The sequence below is a fragment of the Phodopus roborovskii genome, unplaced genomic scaffold (genome assembly GCF_943737965.1).
Source record: "Phodopus roborovskii unplaced genomic scaffold, PHOROB, whole genome shotgun sequence".
Classification (NCBI taxonomy): domain Eukaryota; kingdom Metazoa; phylum Chordata; class Mammalia; order Rodentia; family Cricetidae; genus Phodopus; species Phodopus roborovskii.
Genome location: NW_026126459.1, coordinates 23,704,811 through 23,731,243, shown reverse-complemented (window position 1 = coordinate 23,731,243; position 26,433 = coordinate 23,704,811). Strand labels below are relative to the sequence as shown.

The window sequence follows — 26,433 nt, the reverse complement described above, 5'->3', positions numbered from 1 at the left end:
TTAGCCATTTTCCAGCCCTTCCCCCTTTTCTTTTCTTTTTCCTTCTTTCTTTCCTTCTTCTCCTCTTTCTCTCTCTCTCTTTTGATTTTTCGAAACAGGCTTCAGGGTTTCTCTGTGGCTTTGGAGGCTATCCTGGAACTCATCTGTAGACCAAGCTGATTTTGGCCTCACAGAGATCTGCCTGCCTCTGCCTCCCGAGTGGCTAGCTCTCTCTTAATTATTATCCCATAACTATTACTCTGTGTATCTACCCTACCTTCCAGGTAGCTACATGGTGTCTCTCTGGGGGCTCCTCTCTGCCTCCTCTCCCAGAATTCTCCTCGTCTGGTAGTCCCGCCTATACTTCCTGCCTGGTTAATGGCCAATCAGCATTTATTCACCAACCACTAAGAGAATCATATTAACAGCATACAGAGGGACATCCCTTCCTTCTTTCCTTCCTTCCTCTCTCCCCCTCCCTTCCTCCCTCCCTCCTTCCTGTTCTTCCTTCCAGACAGTGTCTCACTCTATAGTACAGGTTATCCATCAGCTCTCTATACAGCCCAGGCTTGCCTTCAAGTACTCGATACTTATGCCTCATTTTCTCAAATGCTAAAACTTCAGGCATGTGCTACCAGGCTTGGCCTTTTCTTTTTAACACAGCCCTTGTAGGCCAGGCTGGCCCCAAACTCATAGTCTCCTGCATTTGCCCCTGAATTTGGGGATTAAAGGTGTGGGCCACCACACCAAGTATTTTCCTCGATCTCTTAGGAGGTAGAAATCCAGTGAGAGAAGTCGTTTTTATTAAGAAATATAAGTTGAAGCTGGGATGAACTACACCAATGATGCACACTTTCAAGTATGTGTCTTCCATTGAGTGCCAGGTTTATCACAATTTAGTTCTGGCTAATTTATGCTCTCAGCCTGTTTTCTGATTGGTAAAGTAAGTGCCATTTACCTTTAGAATTTAAGACACTAGGTACACCTGGCTGTCCTGGAACTTGGTATGTAGGCTAGACTGGCTTGAATGTGTGGCGATCCTCCTGCCTTAAGCTACTACTGAGTGCTAGGGTTTTAGGAGCGCACCACCACACTCTATTAGCATTCTAATTACAACCCTGTCTTGAGGAATTCTAGTAAAGTAATACCGTTCATAATACACTGTTATATAGCTAATGCTAATAAAAAAGGCCATAATTACTTAATCCTCAAAAGAGCAAGGTAGAGCTGGCACCAATTCATCCCCCTGCTGCAGTCTTCATTATCCCTGGCTTGCCTGGAAATCGGTGATCAGCCTGCCTCTGGCTCTGGAGTACTGGGATCAAAGGCATAAGCCACCATGCCTGGATATGGTGTCTTTATTTACAATTAAGTAAGTCCAACCTCTATGGAACTATTCTGAAATTGTGGAAGTATAAAAAAAGATACCAGCCCCGACTTTGCTCTGTAGATCTTTTCCCCAAACTCCTCCATAACCATAAAAAAAAAAAAAAAAAAAAAAAAAAAGCGGGGCATGGTGGCCTGCACTTTTAACCCCAGCTCTCGGTAGGCAGAGGTTGCAAGTCTCTGAGTTCCAGGCCAGTCAAAACTATGTAGAGAGCCCGATGTCAAAACATCAACAAAAAAATACCCCGTTTTCTCCTGCTCTAATGCATTACGGAGAAAGAGGAAGATAAGGGGCGGTAAATGAGGAGAGTTTAAGACGGAGCACCAGGGAAAAAAAGTCCCTCCAGGGATGGCAGCGGGCTAGGTGAGGCCAAAACGACAGCGCTCAGACAGACTGACTGTCAGGCAGAATGACTAGAAGCGACCTTAACATTCCTAGGTGTGCGCGAATCCGGTTCACACCTGGACCCTGAGCCCCGCCCACTGCCTCGAGGGGCGGGGAACCTTAGCTCCGCTAGCATATCTCCCCCGCGGAGGCCGAGCCAGGTTCCTCTTCATTGGTGGGTGGTGCAGTGACGTTACCCTCGGGGAGGGGGAGAGGATGCCATGATTGGTCGGCCCCGGGGCAAGGTTTTTGCGTCCAGGCTGCGCCGAACTTTCTCCGTCCCTGTCTCTAGGCGGTCGCGGGGTCTCCAGAAGGCGTGGGGACTACTCTGCAGAGACCTGGCTTTGTCTGGAGGGCCGAGGACCGGGAGGACCGGTGACCGGAAGTGATCTGACTGACCGGAAGCAAGGCCTGAGGGGAAAGTGCGGCTCCCCCGAGAGGGAGGAGCCTTCCACGGAAGGGGGCGGAGGGGACGCCGGGAGGGGCTGGCGTGTTTCGCTAGCCTGCTTTGATTCTGTGTGTAGGGAGCTGAGCTTCTGGGAGGGCTGGAGAGCATCCTAGTCCCAGACTCTGAGCCCTGGCAAGTCCCGAGAGCCCCCGGGGCATCAGAGGAGGAACCGGGGTGCAACCAGCAGGTCAGGCTCCGGGCTCTGGTGCGCTGTGCGAGGGAGCTTGGTGTGTAGTTCACGACAGCTGTGGTGACCCTGCCGGGTAGAGTTACCCTCGGTGCCTTCGTACAGGCCAGGAAGGAACCAGGATGGCCTGGGCTCTGAAGCTGCCACTGGCGGATGAAGTGATCGAGTCTGGGCTGGTGCAGGACTTTGATGCTAGCCTGTCCGGCATTGGCCAGGAACTGGGTGCCGGTGCTTATAGCATGAGGTGAGTAATGTTTTCCTCAGACCTTACCTTCCGAAAAACAAAGGCAGGGTCTTGAAAGTGGGGAGGTCGGGTTTACAGAGTTTAAAAGCTGCCTGCAACGGGGTGGTATGGGAGAATTGGAAAAAGGCTGTAGAAGTGTCAACTCTGCAGGGCCCTTGGAAAGAGATGGAATGGCTCTTGATTAGCATCCATGTGGTGTGGGAGACTGGGGTTCTGGCTATATATGTATATGATGTGGGCATGCCTGGATTCGTTTAAGGAAGGGTTACATTGAGCAAGTGAGGGATGTCTAGGTAGTTGGAGAGTTGGGAACTGTGGCTTAAGTTGACTACTTGGGCAAGAAGTCCACACTTAGCTGTACCTCTTATGACAAACTTGTTTGAAGGCTTCTCTTCCAGGGTTTCTTTCTGTCTTTGGAAACTTGAGCTGAGAAGTTTTTAAAAAGTGACAGAGAAAGCCATGCATACCAGTGCAGGTCTAAAATACCCAGCACTCAGGGAATCAGGAATTCGAAGCCATCCTTGGCTGCAAAGTCGTTAGCACAGGCTACATGAGATCCTGTCTCAAAAAAAAAAAAAAAAAAAAAAAAAAAAAAATGGCAAAGGTAACTTTTAGATGTTTTTAAACACTTGTATATTGAGCTAATTGTCAGGGAAGGTGGGTGTACGCAGTGCCCCACACTGCTGGGAGCAGCAGCTGGAGTTTTCTTCCCGTTAGGAATCGCTGCTTAGGTAAAGCTGGATTCTTGACTATGCTACAGAAAAAGAATTTCGGCTGCTATGAAGCAGAGTTGGAGTTTATTAAAATGTTTTTCAACATCGATTTAAGCCTGGGAACTAAAGGAAAGTGAGGAGCTCAGGGAAGAAAGAGGTTGGGGTCATAACTGTCTTTACAGTGACTATATTAAGTGCCTGAGTTATACTTAACAGCGTTTCTAAGAAACCTAACAGATCATGGATCATGCGTGGGGATTACTCTAGGTCTCAAAGGTTGCTGCAGAAATTAACATGTTTTTCTGTAAACAAAAATTTAGTCTTGTTTTGGGGATTCCTAGAAAATATCTGGGAAAGGAGAAAGGCTATATTTGAAGGTAATGCAGGCATAGGTCTTAAACATATTTCACTACTATTTTAAAATTCTTTTCTATATAAAAGGAATATTATTTCTATGTTGGTCATCTTCACACCAAAAGCTTACTTGTATTGGGAACCTCCTACCCCCATTTGAGTGTGTGTGTGTGTGTGTGTGTGTGTGTGTGTGCATTCATGCATGCATGCACACGTGTGTGCCATGGCACCTGTGGAGGTCAGGGTACAACTTTCAGGAATTAATTTTGGTCTTCCACCACGTGGACTCTAGGGTGGAACTCACCTCGTCAGACTTGGTGGCAAAGGCCATGACTCATTCATTGACTGATTCTCAGTGCCAGAGGTTTTAGTCACATTCCTTTCCTTTCCCTCTTGTTGTAATTTCCCCTCTCTGAAAGTTTTGTTTGCTTTGTTTTTCAAGACAGGGTTTCCCTGTGTAGCTTTGGAGCCTGTCCTGGAACTCACTTTGTAGACCAGGCTGGACTCAGACTCATCCGCCTGTCTCTGCTGGAATTAAAGGTGTGCACCACCATGCCCCATTCCCTCTGAGACTTTTAAGGCTAAAAATCTGTTTTCTAGAACTACTTTTGTGTTGGATAGAGTTGCAGACCCTACCTATCCAGGGAGCAAAAGTCAGCTTGAACCTTCAACACAGTGTTAAAAAACAATGGGAATAGTGAATGTCTTGTTCCTGACTTCAGTGGGATTGCTTCAAGCTTTTCTCCATTTAGGACAGTGGTTCTCAACCTGTGAGTCGGACCTCCTTGAGGGTTGCATATCAGATATTTACATTATGATTCATAATAGTAAAAAAAATTATAGTTATAAAATAGCAATGGAATAATTTTGTGGCTGGGAGTTGCCACAACATGAGAAACTATATTAAAGGTTTGAAGCATTAGGAAGGTTGAGAACCACTGATGAGGATGATGTTGGCTCTGAGTTCCTTGTATATAGCTTTTATTATGTTGAAGTATGTTCCCTCTGGCCCAGCGTTCTCTAGAACTTTTATCAAGATATGCTAATAATAAAAGTTTTTTCTGCATTTATTGAAATGATTATGTGATTTTTGTCTTTAGGTCTATGAATGTGGTTTATTGCATTTATTGACTTGTGTATGGTCCCTGCATTTCAGGTAAAGACTAGTCATGGTGTATACTTTTTTAGATGTATGTTTGTATTATGTTTGGAAGTATTTTATTGTGTATTTTTGAGTCTGTGTTCATTGGAGATATTGGCCTATAGTTTTCTTTTTTTTCCTGTTGTATCTTTCCTTGGTTTAGGATTAGATTGATACAGTAGGAGTTTCCTTCTCTGCTCTTTATTTTTACTAGTTTAAGAAGGACTGGCTACAGATGTTTGGCTATCTCATATAATTCATCTGACTCTAAGCTTTTTTCCCTTTTAGCTGGAAGGTTTTCAATTACTATTTCAATCTCCTCATTTGTTATGGGTCTGTTTAGGTTGTTGACTTCTTGGTTCCATTTTGGTGGTTTGGGGGGGAATCTAGAAATCCATTTTTAAAAAGTTTTTCTGCTTCATGGAGTACAAGTTTTGAAAACACTCCTCTATAGTATTTTGAATTTATTTGATGTCTATTGTAATGTTTTCTTGTTCATTTATGACTCTGTTAATTTGGGTCCTCTCTCTTTTGTTCAGTTGACCAAGGGTCTGCCAGTTTGGTTTATCTTCTCAAAGAAACAGCTCTTAAGATTTTTGATTCTTTGTATTGTTTTCTTTGTTTCTATTTTGTTGATTTCTGCTCTGATAGTATTTCTTGCCACATACTGGTTTGGGTTTGTTTTGTTCTTTTTTTTTTTTTTTTTTTCCAGCTTTTTGAATTGCATCATCAAGCCATTCATTTGTGCTCTGCCTAATTATGCTGATTATGATATAGGCATGTAGAGAGCTATGATTTCTCATGTGGGACTGCCTTCAGGGCATCTTTGTTCTGTTTTCATCTTCAGTTAGTTCCAGGAAGTTTCTTTCTTTCTTGACCTCTTCTTTGACCTACTCATAATTTAGTAGTGAGTTGTTTAATCTCCATGAATTTGTATATTCGATAGAGGGTTTTTGGGTTTTTTGTTTGGTTTTATTATTTTTTTTTCTACCAATTGTAAGTTTCATTGCATTGTGGTCAGATAGGATACAGGGGGTGATTTCAGTCTTTTTGAATTTGGAAATATTTGTTTTGTGTTCCAGGATGTGATCTATTTTAGAATGACTGCCATGTGCTGCTGAATAGAATGTGTATTCTTGTATTCTCTAGTGTTTGATATCTTATAGATATCTGTTAAGTTCATTTGATGCCTGATGCCAATTATTTTTGATGTTTCTTCTTTCTTTTTTTTTTGTCCAAATGACCTGTCTGTTGGAGAAAGTAGAGTATTAAAATCAACTACTATTAATGGATTGATGTTAATCTATGTCTTTAATTCCAGGAGAACATTTTTAATGAGATTAGGTGCACTAGAGTTTGTTGCACATGTGTTTAGGATAGTAATGTCTTTTTGGATAACTTTTCCTTGATTGGAATGAGGTGTCCCTCTTACTTTTAGGCTGAAGTCTGTTTTGTCAGTTAGTTGGAGAGCAACACCTGCTTGCTTCCTGATCCCATCTGATTAGAGTACTTTTGTTCATTCTTTTACACTAAGGCAGTATCTATCTTTAAAACTAAAATGTGTTTCTTGTAGGCAGCATATAGATAGAATTTGTTTCTTGATCCATTTAGTCAGTCTGTGTCTTTTGATTGGGGAATGGAAGTCATTCATATTTAAAGTTGATATTGAAATGTGTGTGTTAATTGATCATTGTGTTGTCAGTTTTTAGTGTTGTTTGTGTTCTCAGTGGTACTTTCTGTTGTAATAATTATGGTTATGTATTTCTTTCCACAGTCTCCCTGATATGCTATCCTTCTCTTTAGCCTGAAATAATGTTTTCTTCTATTTTATTTAACGTTGGCTTGTTGGGTATAATTTTTTTTAAGCTGTTAATATCATGGAAAGTTTTTCTCCTTCAGACATGGCTGGGTATATTATTCTGTGATGGCCATCACAGTCTTTTGGGACTTGGGATGCATTGTTCTAGGCTCTTCTGGCTTTGAAAGTTTCTATTGAGAAATCTGCTCTTATTCTGATGGGTTTTCCTTTGTATGTGGCTTGCATTTCTTCCCTTGTGCCTTTCAATACACTATCTTTTTTATGTATACTCAGTGTTTTAACTATGATATGCTGTGGAGATTTTCTTTTCTGATCTCTCTTTGATATTCTGTGTGCTTCTTGTCATGTGGGTGTGTCTTTCCTTAGTTTGAGGATGTTTTCTTCCATGGTCTTGTTGAAAATCTTGTCTATGTCATTGACTTTGGATTCTTCTCCCCTATCTTTGACTGTAATTAAAAGTATTATTTTAAAGTTTTATTTTGTTTTGAACATGGCCCCACGTTTCTTGTATATTTCTTTCTTGTGCTTTTATTTTATTTTTTGCATTCTTGCTTATTTGGTTTAGATCCTCACTTTTATCTATCTTCAAGACTTGATGTTCTGTCTTTTGCTTGATTCATTCTACTTGTAAAGCTTTCCTTTGAGTTTTCTGTTGGGCTGTTGGGATTTTCACTTCCATCTTCATTTCAGCTTGTGTCCTCTTCACCGTTTCTGTGTCCTGGCTGAATCCCATTCTCAAGCCTGGGCTTGTCTTTGTCATTTCCATCAGCCTTGTGTTTGTGTTTCCCTAGGCACCACCCGGACATTTAGTTTCCTTAAGCTCTTTCTTCTTGATTTCTTTGAGCTGTTTCTTTGTATCTCTCTTAAATTCCTTGAAATCTTTGAGAAAGTTTATGATTGTTCTTTTAAATTCTGTGTCCTGGGGTTCATCTAGGTAATTGTCATTGGCAAGCATGTCTATAGGACTGGTGGGTTTTGGAGAGAAGATACTGGCTTGCTCTTTCATAGTGTTATTATTCCTCTGGTGAGATCTGGGCATATGGGCTTCCTTTGTTAGTTCAGGCTAAATCCTGATGGAGGATGTGGGGAGTCTGGGTATTAGGAGGCAGAGACAGAGAGCAAGAGGGAGAGGGAAGAGAAGGGAAAAGGAGGGGAGGGGAGGAGAATGTGGGCTTTTGGAACCTCAAGGCCTGTCCCCAGTGACACACTCCTCCAACAAGGGTGCACCTCCTAATCTTTCCTAAAAAGCTCCACCAGCTGGGGACCAGATATTTAAACATGGAGTCTATGGGGGCCAGTCTCATTCATACCACTCCACTCTGAGCACATGTTAACATTCAGTGGTGCCAGTTTGACTGTACACACATGGAAACTAACACTCAGAAAACTGAGGAATTCATACTTACAGAAATGTATGTCACATGGCATTGTGACACAGCATTGCTTCCTGCGATGGTAATACACGCACACCTGTAAAACCAGTACTTGGGAGGTAGAGGCAGGAGTCCTCCTCAACTACCCAGCAAGCTTGAGGCCAGCCTGGAGTATTTTTGAGATCCTGCTTCAAAGCACCGACGAAATCTTGCTGGTTTTCTCATATTATTCCCTCTCAGATCCGTCTTTCCACACTGAATATGGCTGTGTGAACTGAACAAAGAATAGTGTGCTAGGTCTGGCATAAGAACACATCCTTAAGGAAAGTTCTCTTTACTTGCAATGTGGGGAACCCTTAGCTGCCAGGAAGAAGTCTGATGATATTATTGGATCAACCATATAAATGTTTCAGTGGACAGAGAGACCTTAAGACTACTTAGAGAAGTCCAGCCAACTGAGTATCTTGGCAAAGCCCAGCACTAGTTAGTGAGTTAGCCATCGTGGATGCCCTAGTGTAGGGCATAGATGGTTGAAGTTTAGCTGATACTTAGGAAGTAGATGATTAATCCAGGTAACTCATAAATTCATAAGAAGTCATAAATTATTTCTTAAGCCACTGTGTGTTAGGAACACTTTGTTATTCATTAAGACATCAGGGTAGCTTCTACAGAATTCTTTGCTCCCAACAAAATTTAGCAGTGGTGATAAATGAATACACAATGGAAGATACTAAGTTTTACACATACATGCATGCACACACACATACATGCACACACACATGAGAGGAAGCAGTATATTTTAAAAGTGCTTATGTTATTTAAAGAAATAAAACACATAGCCATCTCAGAATATTCTATAACAACTAAGCTTATATTACTGACTAAATATTAATGTGTAGTTTTTGTAAGACATGGTCTCCCTATATAAGTCAGGCTGGTCTCAATCTGTGACCTTTTCAGTTTCCCCTGAATACTGTGCTTTAATGAGCAAGATGTAATGCCTGGCACACATCTCCTGTTTCATTTTGGTTTTAAGTGTTTTGAGACGAGGTCTTAGGTAGCCCAAGCTACCTAAGGAAGCCCAGCTTCAATCTTGTTGTGTAGTTAAGTCTGTCTTTGAACTGATCCTCTTGCCATCTGCCTAGCGTTGGCATTATTGATGTGAACCCCCATTCCCCGCTTATCTTTTAAAAGAACAAGTTGTGTGTAAAAGAAACTATATTGCCAATAAAATATATTTATTTTTCCTCTATAAGGAAGCAGTTTTATCCTGGCCTGGTAGCACATGCCTTTAACCCCAGCACTTGGGAGGCCGAAGCAGGTGGATCTCTGTGAATTTGAGGCCAACCTGGTCTACAGTGAAACCCTGTCTTAGGAAAAAAACAAAACAAAACAAAAAAAGTTTTAAAGATTTTGAACAGTATGGCAGGTATCCTTACTTGTCTCTTACTCATTAAGTTTGCCTATCAATTGTTTTTCTTCTATAAAAGTGATTTTTCTTGACAGAAAACATAGAAGAAAAACAGGAATGGAGAGGTTCTCCTGTCTGTTTCATATTAATCAGTAATTTTATCAAAGAGTGAGTCTGACGTCGTGTTTCAGCTTTAGCTCCTTCTGAAATATGTGTGTATATGTGTTAATATATTCTACATACTTTTTCAATACCACTGTTGCTTCCAGAAAGTTTTCCTTTTCATATGTTGTGTAGATCTATCTCATTCATTATTGATTAGTGAGTGCTGTGTCTGGTTTTAAACCTCTGTCTGTCTTCTTTGTCTCAGATAATGTGCACCTGTAGAATTTCATTCTAACTAAGGCTTAAAAAATGAGGTTGAAGTTCACAGTGACTTGCTGTCTCATGCTAAGTTTCTGACTTCTTGAGGGCTTGCTGTTGTTAGCCTTGCTCAGGTTCATCATGCCTATTCCTCTTTGCTCTCTGAGCTTTTTCTAGAAAAGCCTTCACAGCTGTGAGGGAGAAGGTTAAGCCATAGTTAAGAATTAGTGGAGACCAGTCAAGAGGGTAGTGTATGCTTCAGCAGATGGAGCATCTGCAACTCTTACAGTCCTAGCTTACCATCACTACTGATGCTGCCATTGGTCTAACACTCAGATGCTTCCTGCTCTCTGGTGTGGAGAATGCAAACGTTAACACACAGCTTTACAGTTTAGTTTTCCAAGGCAGGGTCTCTTGTATGTCAGACTAGCTATGAACTTAAATGTGTAACTGAGGATGATCCAAACTACTATTTTTTTTTTTACATTTATTTATTTGTGTGTATATGTGTTTGATGACGTGCTTTTATCTGCTGAGTCATTTCACTAGTCTGACCTGAACTTCTTTCTGCCTTTACCTCCCAAGTGTAGAGTTGTAGGAATGTTCTGCCGTGTCTAGTTAATACAGGACATAAACACAGGGTCTTGTGCATGCTAGACAAGCACTCTACCAACTGACCAACATCTTCAGCATTCACCTTAGCTTTTTAACAACTGAACTTTCTATACCTTTATGTTTGATTAAAGATATGCCTAATTGGCTAGACTAGGTGGCAGACACCTCTAATTTTAGCATTCAGGAGGGAAAGGCAGGTGGATCTCTGTGAATTCCATGATTCTGCAGAATTGAAACAGAACTATAAAACCCCATCAGTAATTATTAAGCATGTATGTCTTAGGGTTTCTATTGATGTGACAACTCTTACAAAGGAAACATTTAATTAGGGTGGCTCACTTACAAGTTAAGAGGTTCTGTCCATTATGATCATGGTGGGGAACATAGCAGCATAAAGGCAGATGTGGTACTGGAGAAGTAGCTGTGAGTCCTTCATCTTGCAGTCAGCAGGAAATGATCTGAGACACTGGGTGGCATATGGAGCATAGGAAACCTCAAAGCCCACCCCCACAGTGACATACTTCCTCCAACAAGGCCATTCCCACTCCAACAAAGCCACACCTCCTAATAGTGCCACTCCCTGAGATTATGGGGCCAAGTACATCCAAACTATCACATCATAGAAGTCATCCCTTCAAATAGCTTCACTGAAATGAGGTAAATAAATGAAGCAATTTGATAATGTAGTAAAATAAACACTTAATTACACATTGGCAGAAACTATGGAGAATCTACCAGATGGGTTTTCCTAATTTGTAATCAGCTTACCCTTGAGGACAGAGCAGACTTTCCCTTTACATTAGCACATATTAATTATACATAATAATGAATTTCCTTATGACATGCTCATTTTGATTATCTTCACCCTGCTTACTCTCTCCTGTATTCCCACTCCCACTGATCCTCTTCCTCCTTCTAACTAGTCCTCCTTCCATGTCCTGTGTGTGAGTGTGTGACAAAGCTGGGTGTCCTAGTTAGGGTAACTATTGCTATGCTGAGACTCTATTACCAAAGCAACCTGGGGAGGAAAGAACTTATTTGGTTTACACTTCTACATTACAGTTCCTCATCAAAGGAAGTCAGGACAGGAACTCAAGCAGGACAGAAGCAGAGGAGTGCTACTTACTAGCTTGTTCTTCCTGTCCTGTTCAGCCCGCTTTCTTATAGAAACCAGGACCACCATCTCAGGGATGGTACCATCCACAATAGGCTGGGTCCTCCCACATTAACCACTAACTGAAAATTCCATAGAGACTTGCCTATAGCTCGATCAAATGAGGTTCCCTCCCCCCTGATGACTCTAGCTTGTGTCAAGGTAACATCAAATTAGTCAGTACACTCACTGGCTTTTATACTTCCAAATTGGTATTATTATTTTGAATATATTTTGTATAAGAGAATCGGCTGCGCTTTCAGGGTTCCTGAGTTTAATACCCAGAATCTACATGGTGACTCACAACCACCTATAATGGGATTTGATGTTCCTTTCTGCATCCATGCAGAAAGGCATCCATGCAGAAAGAACACTCATACCTAAAAAAACAAAATACATAAATAAATAAAATTTAGAATATGATTTAGTAGAGGCCTTGAACTGTGTTTACCAGGGGTCTTTAGTTTGATCTCTAGAATTGTGGGACTGGATGTTCTTTTGCTCTAGCAGTAAAGAAATGTAGTAGAACAAAAACATATAATTCTAGATTGTGAAATCTCTGTTTAAGGGCTAGTAGGATTGCTTAGCAGGTATAGATACTCATTGCTAAGTTTGATAATCTGAGTTCTGTCTCTTGAAACCATGTGATGGATGGAGAGAATAGACTCCAGAAAGTTGTCCTCGCTCACGTACGTGTGTGTGTGTGTGTGTGTGTGTGTGTGTGTGTGTGTGTGTGTAAATGTAGACATACTTGATATTTATACTGATCTGGAAATTTTAGAATTTCAACTTTAAATGAGAGATATTCGCTTAGTCATGGAGACTTCAGTGGGGTGCCCCATGGTGTGGATCAGGACCTGTTGCTGTTTGTTAGCTTACCTAGGCACTGAGCTTTGAGAAGGAAGACACCAATCTACATTAATGAGAGTGGAACTGTTGCTATGTCAAAATCCAATTCACCAAGATTTATCACAGTAAAATCCCAAAGCCCAACACTTATCTCACTTTGCTTTGTTCTACAGTGTTTGTTGTAGCTGATCTTGAGAATTGTGGTAGAGTTCTTTTCTAGAAAACTCCATACTTCTGTGGTTTGAAATAGTCTCAAGGGAACAAAAGTATTTTTCTCTGTTATACCTAGGAAGGATAGATTTCCCACTTTGTGTTCATTCTTGTTAGGTCTAATACAGCCCAGACTGGCTTTGAATTCACCATCCTCTTCCTTCAGCCTCCTTAGTGCTGAATTAGAGATGTGTGCCAATCACACTAAGCTTTTTTCACTCTTTTTTTTTTTAAAGACAAGTCTTACATATTTATTTTTTATTTTATATGTATGAGTGTTTTGCCTGTATATATGTATGCCCTGTGTATGTTCCTGGTGCCTGTAGAGGCAAGAAAAGAGTGTTGGATTCCCAAGAACTGGAGTTACAGATGGTTGTGAGCCACCATGCTGGGAACTGAACCCAAGCAACTGTTATTTTAAACCACTGAGTTTTCTCTTCAGTCTCACTCCCCCCCCCCATTTTATATTTTATTTATTTTATGTACATTGGTGTCTGTGTGAAGGTGTCAGATCTCCTAGCATTGGAGTTACAGACGGTTTTGAGCTGCCATGTCAGTACTGAGAATTGAATGTGGGTATCCTGGAAGAATAGTCTATGCTCTTAACTGCTGAGCCATCTCTCTAGGTCCCCTCTTTCCCCTCTTAACTGCACCCATTTGGACAGAATACATAAAATTACAGGCCTGAAGAAGAGGAGAGCATCTTCTATGTCTGGTCTTTTCAGTAGGTTTTGTAGCTACAGCAACTTTAGTAAAAACTGATTTACAGTCTGGGTATAGTGATGCAGGACTCTGGCCCCAGCTCTTGGAGGTGGAGACAAGAGTTTAGGGCCAAATTGGGTTACGTAGGATATTATGTCTTTAAATACAGCAGACTCGGTTTCCTGAGTATGGGGATTACACGTGTACTACCAAATCCAGCACATGCGAACCTGGCATTTTTGTTTTGCTGTTTTTCTTCTGTGGTACTGGGGGTCAAGCCAGAGCCTCATAGATGTTCTGCTCTGAAGGAACTGAATCTCTGGATGTGTCTTTTCCACTTAAGCTGGGCATGGTCATGTGCCTGCCTGTGACCCCAGGGCCATGTGAGGGATGGAGACAGGATTGTTGGGCCTGCTAACCACCAGCCTGACTAGGTCAGTGTGAAGTCCTGTTTCAAGGGGAGAAGGCTGAGAGTGAGAAAGCAGGGCCCCTGACCTTCTCTGGCCTTTTTGCAGGGGTGCACACCCTCCTCTCAGTGCATATACATCCTACACATGCACATGCACGCGCACACACACACACACACACACACACAAAGACATTAAGAGAAGAACTCCACAAGTGCACACACTTGTTTTTTATTTTTTAATTTCATTTTACATTCCAACCACAGTTCTCCCTACCACCCCTCCTCCGCTCCACCACCTATCACTCCAACCCCCAACACCTGTTGTGGAGGCACACAGTAATCTCAGCCCTCAGAGATGAAGGTAGGAAGATCTCTAGGTAGAGGCCAGCCCAGGTTACATAATAAACAGTCTTAAAAACAAGTGCAAAGGGAGGTGGCTTGGTGATTAAGAGCACTTGCTACTCTTCCAAGGGGTGCTGGCTAGGTTCCTAGCACTCACATGGGCTGCTTAAAAATTCCTGTAGCTTCAGCTCCAGGGCTTTGACATCCTCTGCTGGTGCCTGAGGGCTCCCGGTGTACATCTGTTGCATATGTGCACAGAATAAAAAGATTTCTTTTTAAATGCAGATAGACAAAAAGATTGAGTATTTAAATTCTTCATTACTGCTCCTCTTACTCTAAAGGCTTCTTGTTGGGGGGGGGGGTTGTTTTCTATTTTGTTTGTTTTCTGTACCAGGGTTTCATTGTATAGCCTTGGCCATACAATAAATTCCAGGCCAGCCTTCTGAGTGCTGGGATTAAAGGCATGCACCACCACCACATCTGGCTATGATTTTTCTTGTTTACAAAAATTTTCTATCATAGAAAACTTTAAATACATAACAAAGTAAACATATGAGATAACAAGCTCCTGTGTACTTAGAACTCTGTTTTAAGGGTCCTTAATGTGGGACTTATCATTTATACATCTCCCAATTTTCCTTCTTACTCAGTTTTTTTTTTTTTTTTTTTTTTTTTTTTTTGTTTGTTTGTTTGTTTTTTTTCAAGACAGGGTTTCTTGTATTGCTTTGGAGCCTGTCCTGAAACTTATTCTGTAGACCGGGCTGTCCTCGGAACTCACAGAGATCCTCCTGCCCCTGCCTCCTGAGTGCCACCAACACCCAGTTTACTCTAAATTTTTTAAAATAAAATAATTATTTTTTATTTTATGTATATGGATGTTTTCATGTATGTATGAATACCACAGTTGTGCCTGCTGCCCGTGAAGGTCAGAAGAGGGCAATGAATTTCCTGGAACAGGAGTTAACAGAAATTTGTGAACTAACATATGGGTGCTGTCAATCAAACCCTGGTCATCTATAGGAGCAGCCAGTGTCCGTAATTGCTAAGTCATCATTCTAGCCCCTTAATTTTTTTCTTTTTTCCTTCCCCCTCTGTTAATTTTATACATATATACAATGTATTTTGATTGTGGTTACCCCCATTTTCCCCTCCACTTCTTCCCCCTTCCCTAATATTCTTTTTTTTTTAACCCATTGAGTCTGTGTACACATGAATTGTAGGGTCATCCATTAGAACATGGGTAACTTATCAGTGGTTACACCCAAATAAAATGCCTTGCCCTCTTTCAGAGCCATCAGCTTAGCACCTTAGGCAGTCATGGGTCTTGCTATCACCTCCCCATCCATGCTAAAATTTTGACTGGCTTGATCTCATTTAAGTCTTATGCTAACCACACAGTTTCCGATGAGGTCATGAGTGCAACAGCCATGCTGTGCCCAGAAGACAGTGTTTCAGAGCATTTCTTCAAATCTCTTACATGTTTCCTGCTCTCGTATGATGTTCCCTGAGCTTTGGGATAGGGATTTGTATAAATGTCCCATTTAGTAAGCACAGTTCCTTATTCTCAGCACGCTGACCAGCTAAGAGTTTTTGTATTGACTACTGCCTGCTATAAAAAGCTCCTGGATGGCATCACCCTACATGTGGAGTGGGGGTTGGGTAGGAGGGGAGGGTGGGTGGGGTGCATGTGAGGGGGGGAGAGAGGGAAAGAGGGAGGGAGAGGGAACTGGGATCAATATGTAAAAAAATAATTAAAAAAAAGCTTCTGAGACAAAGGTTGATCGAAGCACAGGTCTGTGCCTATGAATATAATAATTAGAAAGCAGTTTGACTGCATGGCTGTTTAGCAAAACAACAATAGTAGATTCTGTGAGGGCCGATGACCTCCTCACTCATACAGGCTTCTGACCAGATTTACAGTAGAGGTGTGAATTCCCTCCTGTGGAGTAGACTTCAGATCTGTTCAGAAATCATGTGGCTGCCACCACAACCTTTATTGGCACATTTCCTGGGGTAGGTCCAGTGCTGAGGAAGACAGTTGATAACTTTTCTCCCCGGCAGCCATATAGCACTGTCCAGCCCCATGAAAGCAAGCAAACCGTGGGGGTGGGGGTGGGGTCTTCCTCACCAGCTCCAGATTGATTTTTCTGTGTTGCAGTGAAAATTGGGTGGTGTCTTCAGCAACAGGGTCTCATCATCTACTTGTGATGGGCAGTCAGTCACCCAGTAGCAATGGCCTGTGTTACTTTGGGGGCCTCCAGAGGCTCTCTGATGAATCATTCTTTGGGGATCCCATGACTGGCACTGAAATTTTCATTTCATAACCCATGTCTCCTAGGAGCATTATGTGGGATGTCTCTGTTCAAACGCCTCACTCCCCCCCTTAGTTAGCTTATAGGTGAGCCCTTTTTCTAAAGTGTCATTTTAACTTTCCGCTGGCAAACTGAGTCATGTCTGCTTCATCTTCTCTGCAACATTTGAGTTCTCGTTCATTTTAACCTTAGTGTTTTGGTGTGTATATATTCTTCAGAGGAAATTCAGAGTAAATTAAGAATAAATTAAGATATATTTTATTTTTTGAGTTTTATGGCTTATGGTAATTGTAAATGCACTAAGAACTTTTAAAACATGAACTAGAGTGACTGTTCATCAAGATTCTGAGTAATGCCCACAAGATCTAGAGTTTGCTAATTGTTTACATTTATTTTATTATTTCCAAACTATCTCTGATGTATTTGTTTTTGTTTTGTTATGAGATAGTATCTTACAGTGTAGGCCAAGCGTGCCTTGAACTCACATGCCTGCCTCAGCATCCTAGTAGCTGAGATTATAGGCATAAGCAGGCTTGTGACTTTTAAGGAATTATAATGTTGTAGCTAGGTGTGATGTTGCATGCCTGTAAACCCAACACTTGAAAGATAAAGATAATAGTGTCAGGTCACTATTATCAAGGTCATTCTTGATGACAGAAAGTTCAAGGCTAGTCTGGGATATGTGGTGAAACCCTGTTTTTTTTTTTTTTTTAAACCAAACTAAAACTAAAACCAGGAAGCTGGAGAGATGGCTCAGTAGTTAAGTCTTCCAGAGGGACAGTTTGATTCCCATGGCTTCTCATAACTATCTGCAACTCCAGTTCCAGAGGATCTTACATCCTCTTCTGGCTCCACAGAGAACAAACATGCAATTGATGCACAACATACATGTCAAAACACCAATACACATAATAAAAACAAAACAAAGCCAGGATTGTCTTGAAAAAACAAAAATAAAAAAGCAGAAACAACTTGTTTAAGATCAGCTTTTGAGTTTATAAAGTTATATAGTTGCTTTTTGAGATAAATATATGAATGTTGCTTTAACAGTATCCGGTGCTGGATAATGAATAAAGAGCTTTACTTAGTATACTATTCTGGCATTGGCCAGTGGGGTATTGGCACATGCCCAGCTCTGTTTAGGACTACTTGGTAGGTAGCATCTCGTGATAAGAACATGTGTGAGCTTGGTGAAAAATGCATTTTTGTTCTTTTGTTTTTTAAGAGATGAGAATCTTGGTGTGTCTCCTAAGGTGGCCCTGAACTTACGGGCTCAAGTGATCTTCCTGCCTGATGCCTAAGACTGGGGTTACAAGGCCCATATGACTATGTCTAGTGAGAAACATGCACTTAAAGGGGAGTTAGAAAGTCCCTTATAAAAAACCATACTGTCAGAGACTGTACTACACGGGACTTTACTTCTCTCTCAATGTGCAGCTCTCTTAACCTTGTATGTGATTCATTTTTCAAAAAGTCTGCTGTCTCAATGTTGCCACACTGAGGACTAAACACACAGCTTTTGGGGAGACTCCCCATTGCTAAACCACTGCCCCCCAAAGTTTTAGATTTACACTTTGGAACTCAGGGTATTATTTTCAGTCTCTGTGAGTCCTATAACACAGTCTTAACATGTATATGTTAGCAGAGAATATTGTCACTAATTGCAGTCTTTGTCAGTGGTATTTCACAAGTAACCAGTATTGGCGGTTTGGACAAAGTTTCACCAAATGAATAGTGTTTATAGCTTTTCAGAGACTTTTGTATTTATTTATTTTATTTTATTTTATTTGGTTTTCCGAGACAGGGTTTCTTTGTAGCTTTGGGGCCTGTCCTGGAACTGGCTCTTGTAGACCAGGCTGGTCTTGAACTCACAGAGACCACTGCCTTTAAACTGTAGTTAAAAAATTAACTGCAGTTAATTTTTAAAAAATTAGTGACTCAGCTCTTGTACTGTTATCAGATCTTAATAGAAGTTGTTTGTTTTATTTTAGTGATGTCCTTGCATTGCCCATTTTTAAGCAAGAAGAGTCAAGTTTGCCTCCTGATAATGAGAATGAAATCCTACCTTTTCAGTATGTTCTTTGTGCGGCTACCTCTCCAGCAGTGAAACTCCACGATGAAACCTTGACATATCTCAATCAAGGTCAGATGCTTTCTCACTTTTGGCTTGTGATATGTGACTGTAGGTGCTTACATGACAGAGGTGTGACCTGTCACACTAGAGCTTTCTGAGACGATGTGTCACTGACTCCTTTGTCTGTCTGCCCATTTCCAATTCATGATCCTTGGTTATCCTCATTTGGATTACTCTACCTGGCTCTGCTCTTTACCGGTTACATGGCCTTGGACAGGTTGACTTTTTGTTTTACTTTCCTTATCTGTAAAAGTGGGATTGACTATAACTTAGAAAGTTATATCTATTACAGTAATAGCTTCTAGTTGGTACTAGTAGTGTTGTTGTGTATATTCAACAACTGTATTCTTTTTTCTGAGTCTAGATAAGTGAGTTATGATAGGTGTAATTTGTAATTAATTTTCTTCTAGGACAGTCTTATGAAATCCGAATGCTAGACAATAGGAAACTTGGAGAACTTCCAGAAATCAATGGCAAGTTGGTGAAGGTAAAATAAGCAACCTGTTTTTCTGTGTAATAGCCTTTGACTGATCCTTTTAGTTTTTTCTTTATTTTTTTTGTTTGTTTGTTTTTGTTTTTGTTTTTGTTTTTTTTGCAAAGTCTCATTATATGCCCTTGGCTGGCCTTGAATTCTGAATCCTGCTCTACTTCGTAGAGTATAATTATAGGAATGCACCATCATTCATCGCTGCTCTTTCTTTCTTTTTTTCTTTCTTTTTTGTTTTTTGTTTTTTTTTTCCTGTTTCATATTCGTTTGGATCCTTATAGGCAGGGCTAAATGATACATCTTTTGTCTGCCACCGTTGCCTGACTAAGATAAACTGACAACCTTTGGGGTCAGATTAAGCCTTACTGTTCACATGGAGTTGTTAATTAACTATGTGACTGTGGGTGTATACACACACCACGGATTGAGTGTGGAGGTCAGAGGACATCTTGAGGGAGTCATTTTTCTCTTCCTATCATGTGGGTTCCAGGGATTGAATTCAAGGATGTTTGTTTTAACTGCTAAGCCATCTTGCTGGACCTCACATGGGTTTCTCAGAGTTGCAGAAGGCTTGCAAGTCCTTGTTCAGGAGAGGTTCCTAGTGGAGTTGTTTTTGGATGGTATAAATCAGCTTCTTAAGAATTTTAATTTTAATGACAATTTTGTGTGTGTGGTGCTGGGCATGGAAGCCAGAGCCTACTGTATGTTGGATAGGTCTCTGCTACTGCTACATGCCCCCACCCCCAGCTGTTCCTTAAGAGTTAGGTTTTGGCCGGGTGGTAGTAGCACATGAGCCAACAGTGTTTTCTAGCAGTATGAAAAAGATGTTGACTTTGCTACTGAATGCATCATCTAGGACTACCTACCCAATGAAGGAGACCATGTACACTCTTTGTTCATAAACTAAAAATTAATAACCAAACCAAAACATCAGCATAACAGCTCTTGTTGATAAATAGAGTTTTCTTTGTTGACTGACAGTAAGGATTTGGAGAACTAACAGCACACTTGGTACATTTTTATCAGCAGCTGTAAAAGTGGTGGGCGGGACTGACAGCTCCCTCTACTAAGTGAGGATAACATAAGGAAAGTTTCTGGAAGTAGACTCATGACCATCAGTGTTATAGGTTGTATGTAGGATTAGCAGGTGGATCCTAGTATGTGTTTCATACATACCTGGAGGATTAGACTGGATTACGTGATGAGATAGGAATGCTTCACAAGGCTGATGGGATGGCTCACCAGGCAAAAGTGTTTGCTGCCAAGGGTAGATGACTTGAATTCTGCTGTTGGCACCTACATGGCATATGGTATCTGGCATGCATACATCCCCCCAGTAAGCAAAGAAAGAGGGACTGGTGTAATGAGAATTACAAAGGGAAGAAGTACTTCACATAATGGTTATGATGGTTGGAGGATTGGGAGTTCATAGCTAGACTGGGCTGTGTAGTGACTTTGAGACCAGACTGGGCTCACATAAAAAGAAAGACTTCACTCAGGAGTCCATCAGCAATTCAACTAACTGTACAGATGATGGATGATCCATCCCAGCACTTGGGAGGCTGAGGAAGGAAGATCACGAGTCTGATACCAGGACTACAGAGACAGCTCAGTGGATAAAAAAACTAGCTGCCAAACCTGCCGGGCTAAGTTTGATTCCTGGGATCCACATGGTAGAGGGATGCATATGAATACTGTGGCGCATCCACAAATGGGCACATGCACTCACACACAGATAGCAATAAATGTATCTGTTTTTACATTTAAAGTCTGATGCTAGTCTGAGACATAAAGCTTCCTGTCCTCCACCTGCACACCAAACACAGTCATTTGGGGGAGCTAAGACTCACACAGACTGCTTGGAAGTCTTCAAAAGGCACAGAAAATTTTAGGTTGTGTCTAGAAGCCAACTAGCATCAACTCTGCTAGTTTTCCTTTGTCTGAACTGGTTTTCTAGACTCCTGTGGACTGACATTGTCCTTCCTTTAGAGCATATTTCGGGTAGTGTTCCATGACAGGCGGCTGCAGTACACTGAGCATCAGCAGCTGGAAGGCTGGAGGTGGAACCGGCCTGGAGACAGGATTCTCGACATAGGTAAGTCAAGAGAAGCTGCTGCTTGTACAACATCTGTCTGAGTCTGGAGTTGGTTCCCTATTTGACTACCCCTGATTTGCACACTTCAAAGGCTAAGTTAAGTTAGGCGGGACCCTAAAATGACTTAACTGCTAAATATAAGAAAACCACTTGTAAGATGGCATCAGGATTGAAGTAGGACATGAACACCAAGTTCCAAAGCAGTTTGTTCATTGTTCTAGAGTGTTTTTGTTTTGAACTGTGACAATACAAAATATGTATTCATATATAATGTCAAACTTTATTTTTTTCCATTTTAGACAGACAAATAATATTAAATGCATTTACTTTGCCTAATTATCACTATTATCCATTTGCAGAACTCATCTTGTGAGAATGAAATCTATACTCTATATAGTAGTTTTTTGTTCTGTTTTTCCCCAGCCCATTAACCCCTCTCTTGCCCTGTCACTATCTGCTCCAGGCAGCTCATGCAGTATCTGTCCTTTGTGACCTGACTTCTGTGAGTTGGTTTTAGCCTTTTAAGGTTCATATATTACAGCATGTGTCAGAATTTATTTTCTTTTCAAGGCAGAAGGGGATCCAGTGTCCACTGCATTCTTTTAACCCACTCACCTGTGAGGACATGGGTAGCTTTTACTGTTGAGCTCTTTTGGATAATGTTTCTGTGCACATGGACATGATAATATTTGTTTGAGTCTCTGCTTTGGTTTCTTCTTTGTCTGAAGCAAGATCTCACTCTGTAGTTCAGGCTGGCCTTGAACTCATGGTGGTCCTCCTGACTCAGAGACTTCTGTTTTCATCACTAAGAAGTAGGAGTGTTGGACCAAATGCCAGTTATGTCTTTACTTTATTTATTTTTTTGAATGCCTGTAATGCATTTTAACTAGTAGCGTTCACATACTCTCTGTTTTGACAATATTTGTAAATTTCTGTTCCCAGTTCTCAAGAGGTAGAAGCAGGAAGATTGTGTTTCAAAAAGTTTCATAATTTTTATATTAGAGCTAGTATATAGACTTGTCTCATCACAGTCAGTTGCTTTCTTACTTAAACCCACACACAGTCTCTATGGGCATGGTGGCACCTGATTATAGTCCCAACTACTCAAGAGGTTGAGGCAGGAGAATTGCTTGAGCCTAGGCAGTGTATTGAGACCCCCATCTTAAAAACAAAAACAAGAAGCCCTCAGAATTGTTCTGTGATTTCTATTATATTTCTCAGATATTCCAATGTCTGTGGGTATCATTGATCCCAGGGCGAATCCTACCCAGCTGAATACAGTGGAGTTCCTGTGGGACCCTGCAAAGAGGACATCTGTGTTTATTCAGGTAAGGCATTGCAGTTGCCTGATACTACAGTTATAAAGAGCACCTGATACTACCAGTTTGTTTGTTTGTTTTTAAGGACTAAAACACATCAGGGGCTAGAGATGTAGTTCAGTAGTATTGATGTTTAATAAGGATCAGGAGAAACAAGTAGGCCGAATAGATGTTTATTCAGGGAGAAATAACTTACAACATAGACAGATGAACAACATCAGGTTCCCGGTCCCAAGGATGCCTCCAGATGTACTCCTGTCCCCATGCTGCAAACAAGAGAGCTCCCCGAGCCCCCTTCTCAGACTTAGTTCCCCCAGGTAACGTCCAGCCCTGTCACCACCCCAATGGGCGTGGTCTATGCCACAGGTGCGGACAAGGTGAATATCTCACTACAATTCCCCTTTTAGTCTAAAGAAAAGATTTGGGCTAGATACAAAAACTATATACAAAACAGTGAATGACAAGTGTGTTCTAAGAAAAGGAAATCGAGAACATACAAACTTCAGACCTAACTATTTAGTCCTAGGGTGAAGTCGAAACGGGGTTAACAATAGAGTTGTCCTAAGCTGGAAAGTTTAAGTCTAGTACCTAATATATCTAGCTAGGAAGAGAATAATAGTTGTGATAATTTTATCTTCAACCTCATCAAAGACCTGAGAAGGAAATTAACAATACTAGGGTAGGCAGGAAGTGCGGATGGGCAAATTCCAAATGGTGCAGCAAGGACAGAAACAGCATGCTACTTGGACAGTCACCCAAGGTCTCACAGCAAAGTTGGTATAGCCAGTTTTGGCTAAGGCCTAGAGTACCTGACAGACCAGAACAAAAGCAGGGAGGTAAAAAGGCTGTCTTAACCTGACTTGGCAGGGTTCAGCAGTCTTCTATATTTGACTCCTGCAAGCACATAGGACCACATGTCCAAATCAGTGGTCGAGGTGGGGGCAGTTCTTTGCCCAAGAGGCCATAGCTGAAGTAAGAATGGACTCCAGAAGGAGCGATAACAGTATCCAACATTTTTCAGGAAAGTGCATGGTTCTGTCAGGAGCAATAGTGTCTCATGTCAACAGAGTACTAATATTAAAACATTTAAATGCCAAGTTCTGCAGGTCTATGAAGTGTTTGAAGATTAAGCATCTGTGTCTGACTAATCTCATAGTTATAGGAAACATGGGTGAAGATAATCTGTAATACTCAGGAACCTAGCTATAACACTGATTGAAACTTCCCTGAGTAAAGCAGGGACAAATACTAAGCAATATAACTATGTACATGTATGTATACATACATGAAAATCCATAAAACAGAGGTAAAGTAGAAAGAAATGTCTAGACCAGAGGTAGAACTATAAAGTACAGCATGATAAAAATATCCTAAATTGTATCAATATACAAAAATGTCTTGAACATAAGTAAAAGTATACATACATAGAATATGGTAAGGATATTGTGCAAAATCGTCATAACTGGAGAGATTTTCACAATATGACAAAATATACAGTTTATATACAATTCTGGGAAGGGAATAAACTTAATTTTACTTAGGTTATCACATATAAGAATCTATAACAATGTAAGCTGTATAATACTAATATCTCACTATTACTAAAATAATTCACAAGAAGATAGGCTAATCTACCCATTTCCCATCTAATCCATACCTTTCCCAACCATACCCTATGCCTGTCTAAAAGAGATACCCGAGTCTAAGCATCACCTTCCATACCCAACCCAATGCCAAGAGTAAGGGAAGGGGGCGTCGCTATTTTAAGATTACTTCCTGTTGAACTGAGACAATGATTGCTCCATGGGATCCTGTAGGAAGAAAATTTTTAGCAACAAAATTTCGACAGGACTGGCTGTGACATATGTAGCTAGTCACTGTGTAGGAGGAAATGCTTGACTGGAGTTCTGTCTGAAATTCTGGCCAGGGTATAATAAGTAGGTGCACCATAACAGCTGGTGCACCATAACAGCTAGGTAGTCAGGAGTTGTCTCAAGCAAAACAGTCTCAAACCGGTTTTAGTGTGATGTTTGTAGTCCAGATGCATCAGGTTGAGTCAAGTGGAAATGACGAAGTGGGGCCCCATCTTCTTTCCGGAGAGTTCAGGGATTGCTGTTAGGAATTGTTATCATCCTGGTGGAAAACTTAAACATCCAATATCAAAGTAAAAATTTCAAGTTTTAAGATATGCATATAGGGAAAGGCAACAATAAGCATCAAAATGTACATGAGAAAATTAGGATTCCAGAAAGAAAATTGCATATAAGCAAGGGAGTCCCCAGATTTTGTTTTATTCTGCCTTACACCAATTGGCTCTTGATATAAGGCAGAAACAATGAATGTAATCTTAACAACATGCTTGAATTTAGAGAAGGAAAGCCAAATCCAACTCCAAAGCCAGCATTGGTTTACGTGAATTGGGACTAGAGGAATACTAGATAGTAAACTTCTGACGCCAAGAGAGAAATAGATTTCTGTATAGAAATAGTTTACTAGAATTAAATAATTTTTATCATAAATCAGATTCCTCTTCATTAAGTGATTCTGGAGAGCTATCTTCTCTTCTGTAGGTACCTACTTGTTCAGTGTCTCTTGGCTGTTTGAAGATGGGTATTCTCTGTTTTCCTGTAAGGACAGGAAAAGAACACTTCCCCTACCTTTGAGAGGTCTCCACATATCTCATGGGACCCAATTTGTTGGATGACTTGTCATTTCTCTTCATTAAGATGTTTCTCGTGTTCAACTTGGATCTTGATCAACTTAGATAGTATCCATAGCTTTTCTTCCCCTGTAGATACAAATGCAAAACTCCTACCCCAATGTAACACATATCCACGTTTCCATTCTGAGGTCAGTACATCCTTGAAGTACACTGGCTGATTTAGTTCAGAAGTTTTTTCTATTGTCCAGTGTCTTTCTGCAGCTGTTTTTCCTTTTTCATCAGCATTAAGAAAGTTTAATGTTAATAAAGCATTATGTAATCTGTGTTTGGGTGTCTTGGTTCCTCCTCCCTGTTTATGGAGCATTTCTTTTAAAGTATGATTGGGTCTCTCAACTACTTCTTGTGGTATACCAGTTATGTGCTTTATGTTATAACACTCAAAAAACTGTTTCAATTTGCTGGAAACATATGCCAGAGCATTGTCAGTTTTTATTTGTGCAGGTTTGCCCATAATGGCCATTACCTCTAATTGGTGTGTGATAACAGAATCAGCCTTTTCAGAGCTCAGAGCAGTGGCCCATTGAAACCCTAAAAATGTATCTATAGTGTGGTGCACGTATTTCAATTCTCCAAATTCTGTAAAGTGAAACATAGCCATTTGCCATATTTCATTTCTATTTATACCTTTAGGGTTACTGCCTGGTGGTAAAGGAGTTTGGTTATAGAATGAGCATTAGGACATTTCCTTACTATTTCCTTAGCTTGTTGCCAAGTGATAGAAAAATCCTTTTTTTCTTATGAAACTCTGAGGCTTCTAGCACACTTTCTATTAATAACTGATCAATTTCATCATTGCCTTGTACTAGGGGACCTGGCAGACCCGTATGGGATCTGATGTCTGTTATATATATAGGATGAGTTCTATTTCTGATAGTATCTTGTAACTGTATAAACAATGAAGTTAATTCTGTATCGTCGGGAATAAATTCTGCAGTCTCAATGTTTAAGATGACTCTCTCTGCGTATTGAGAGTCAGTAACTATATTGAGGGGTTCTGTAAAATCCATAAGTACCATGAGAATGGCGTACTATTCTGCCTTTTGTACAGAATTGTAAGGGCTTTGAACTACTTTACTTATTTTTCCTGATTTATATCCTGCCTTACTAGATTATTTTGCATCAGTGCAGAATGTAGGAACTCCAGAGATAGATGTTTTTCTTACAATGCGTGCAAGGATCCAAATTGTTTTCTTTATGAATTTGATTCTTTCAGTTTTGGGATAATTGTTGCTAATCATTTCCAAAAAATTACTGCATGCTCTCTGCCAATAGTCATTATCT

The 26,433-nt window shown here is 40.7% G+C and overlaps 1 protein-coding gene across 5 annotated transcripts in view; it reads left to right on the top strand.

The window, feature by feature from the left end:
* Nucleotides 1–2,395: 2,395 nt before the first annotated feature.
* The window catches only part of Tfcp2 (transcription factor CP2), a 44,169-nt gene continuing 20,131 nt past the window's right edge, over nucleotides 2,396–26,433 (top strand). For 2 of the 5 annotated variants that reach the window (XM_051189918.1, XM_051189917.1), the window contains exons 1-5: nucleotides 2,398–2,629; nucleotides 18,387–18,538; nucleotides 18,940–19,016; nucleotides 21,006–21,111; nucleotides 22,333–22,439. In XM_051189918.1, coding sequence (XP_051045875.1) covers nucleotides 2,508–2,629; nucleotides 18,387–18,538; nucleotides 18,940–19,016; nucleotides 21,006–21,111; nucleotides 22,333–22,439 — 564 coding nt within the window. In that variant the 5' untranslated portion in view covers nucleotides 2,398–2,507. Of the gene's footprint in view, nucleotides 2,630–18,386; nucleotides 18,539–18,939; nucleotides 19,017–21,005; nucleotides 21,112–22,332; nucleotides 22,440–26,433 lie in introns of all 5 variants that reach the window. The other 3 variants (XM_051189919.1, XM_051189916.1, XM_051189915.1) reach the window with 3 other exon arrangements.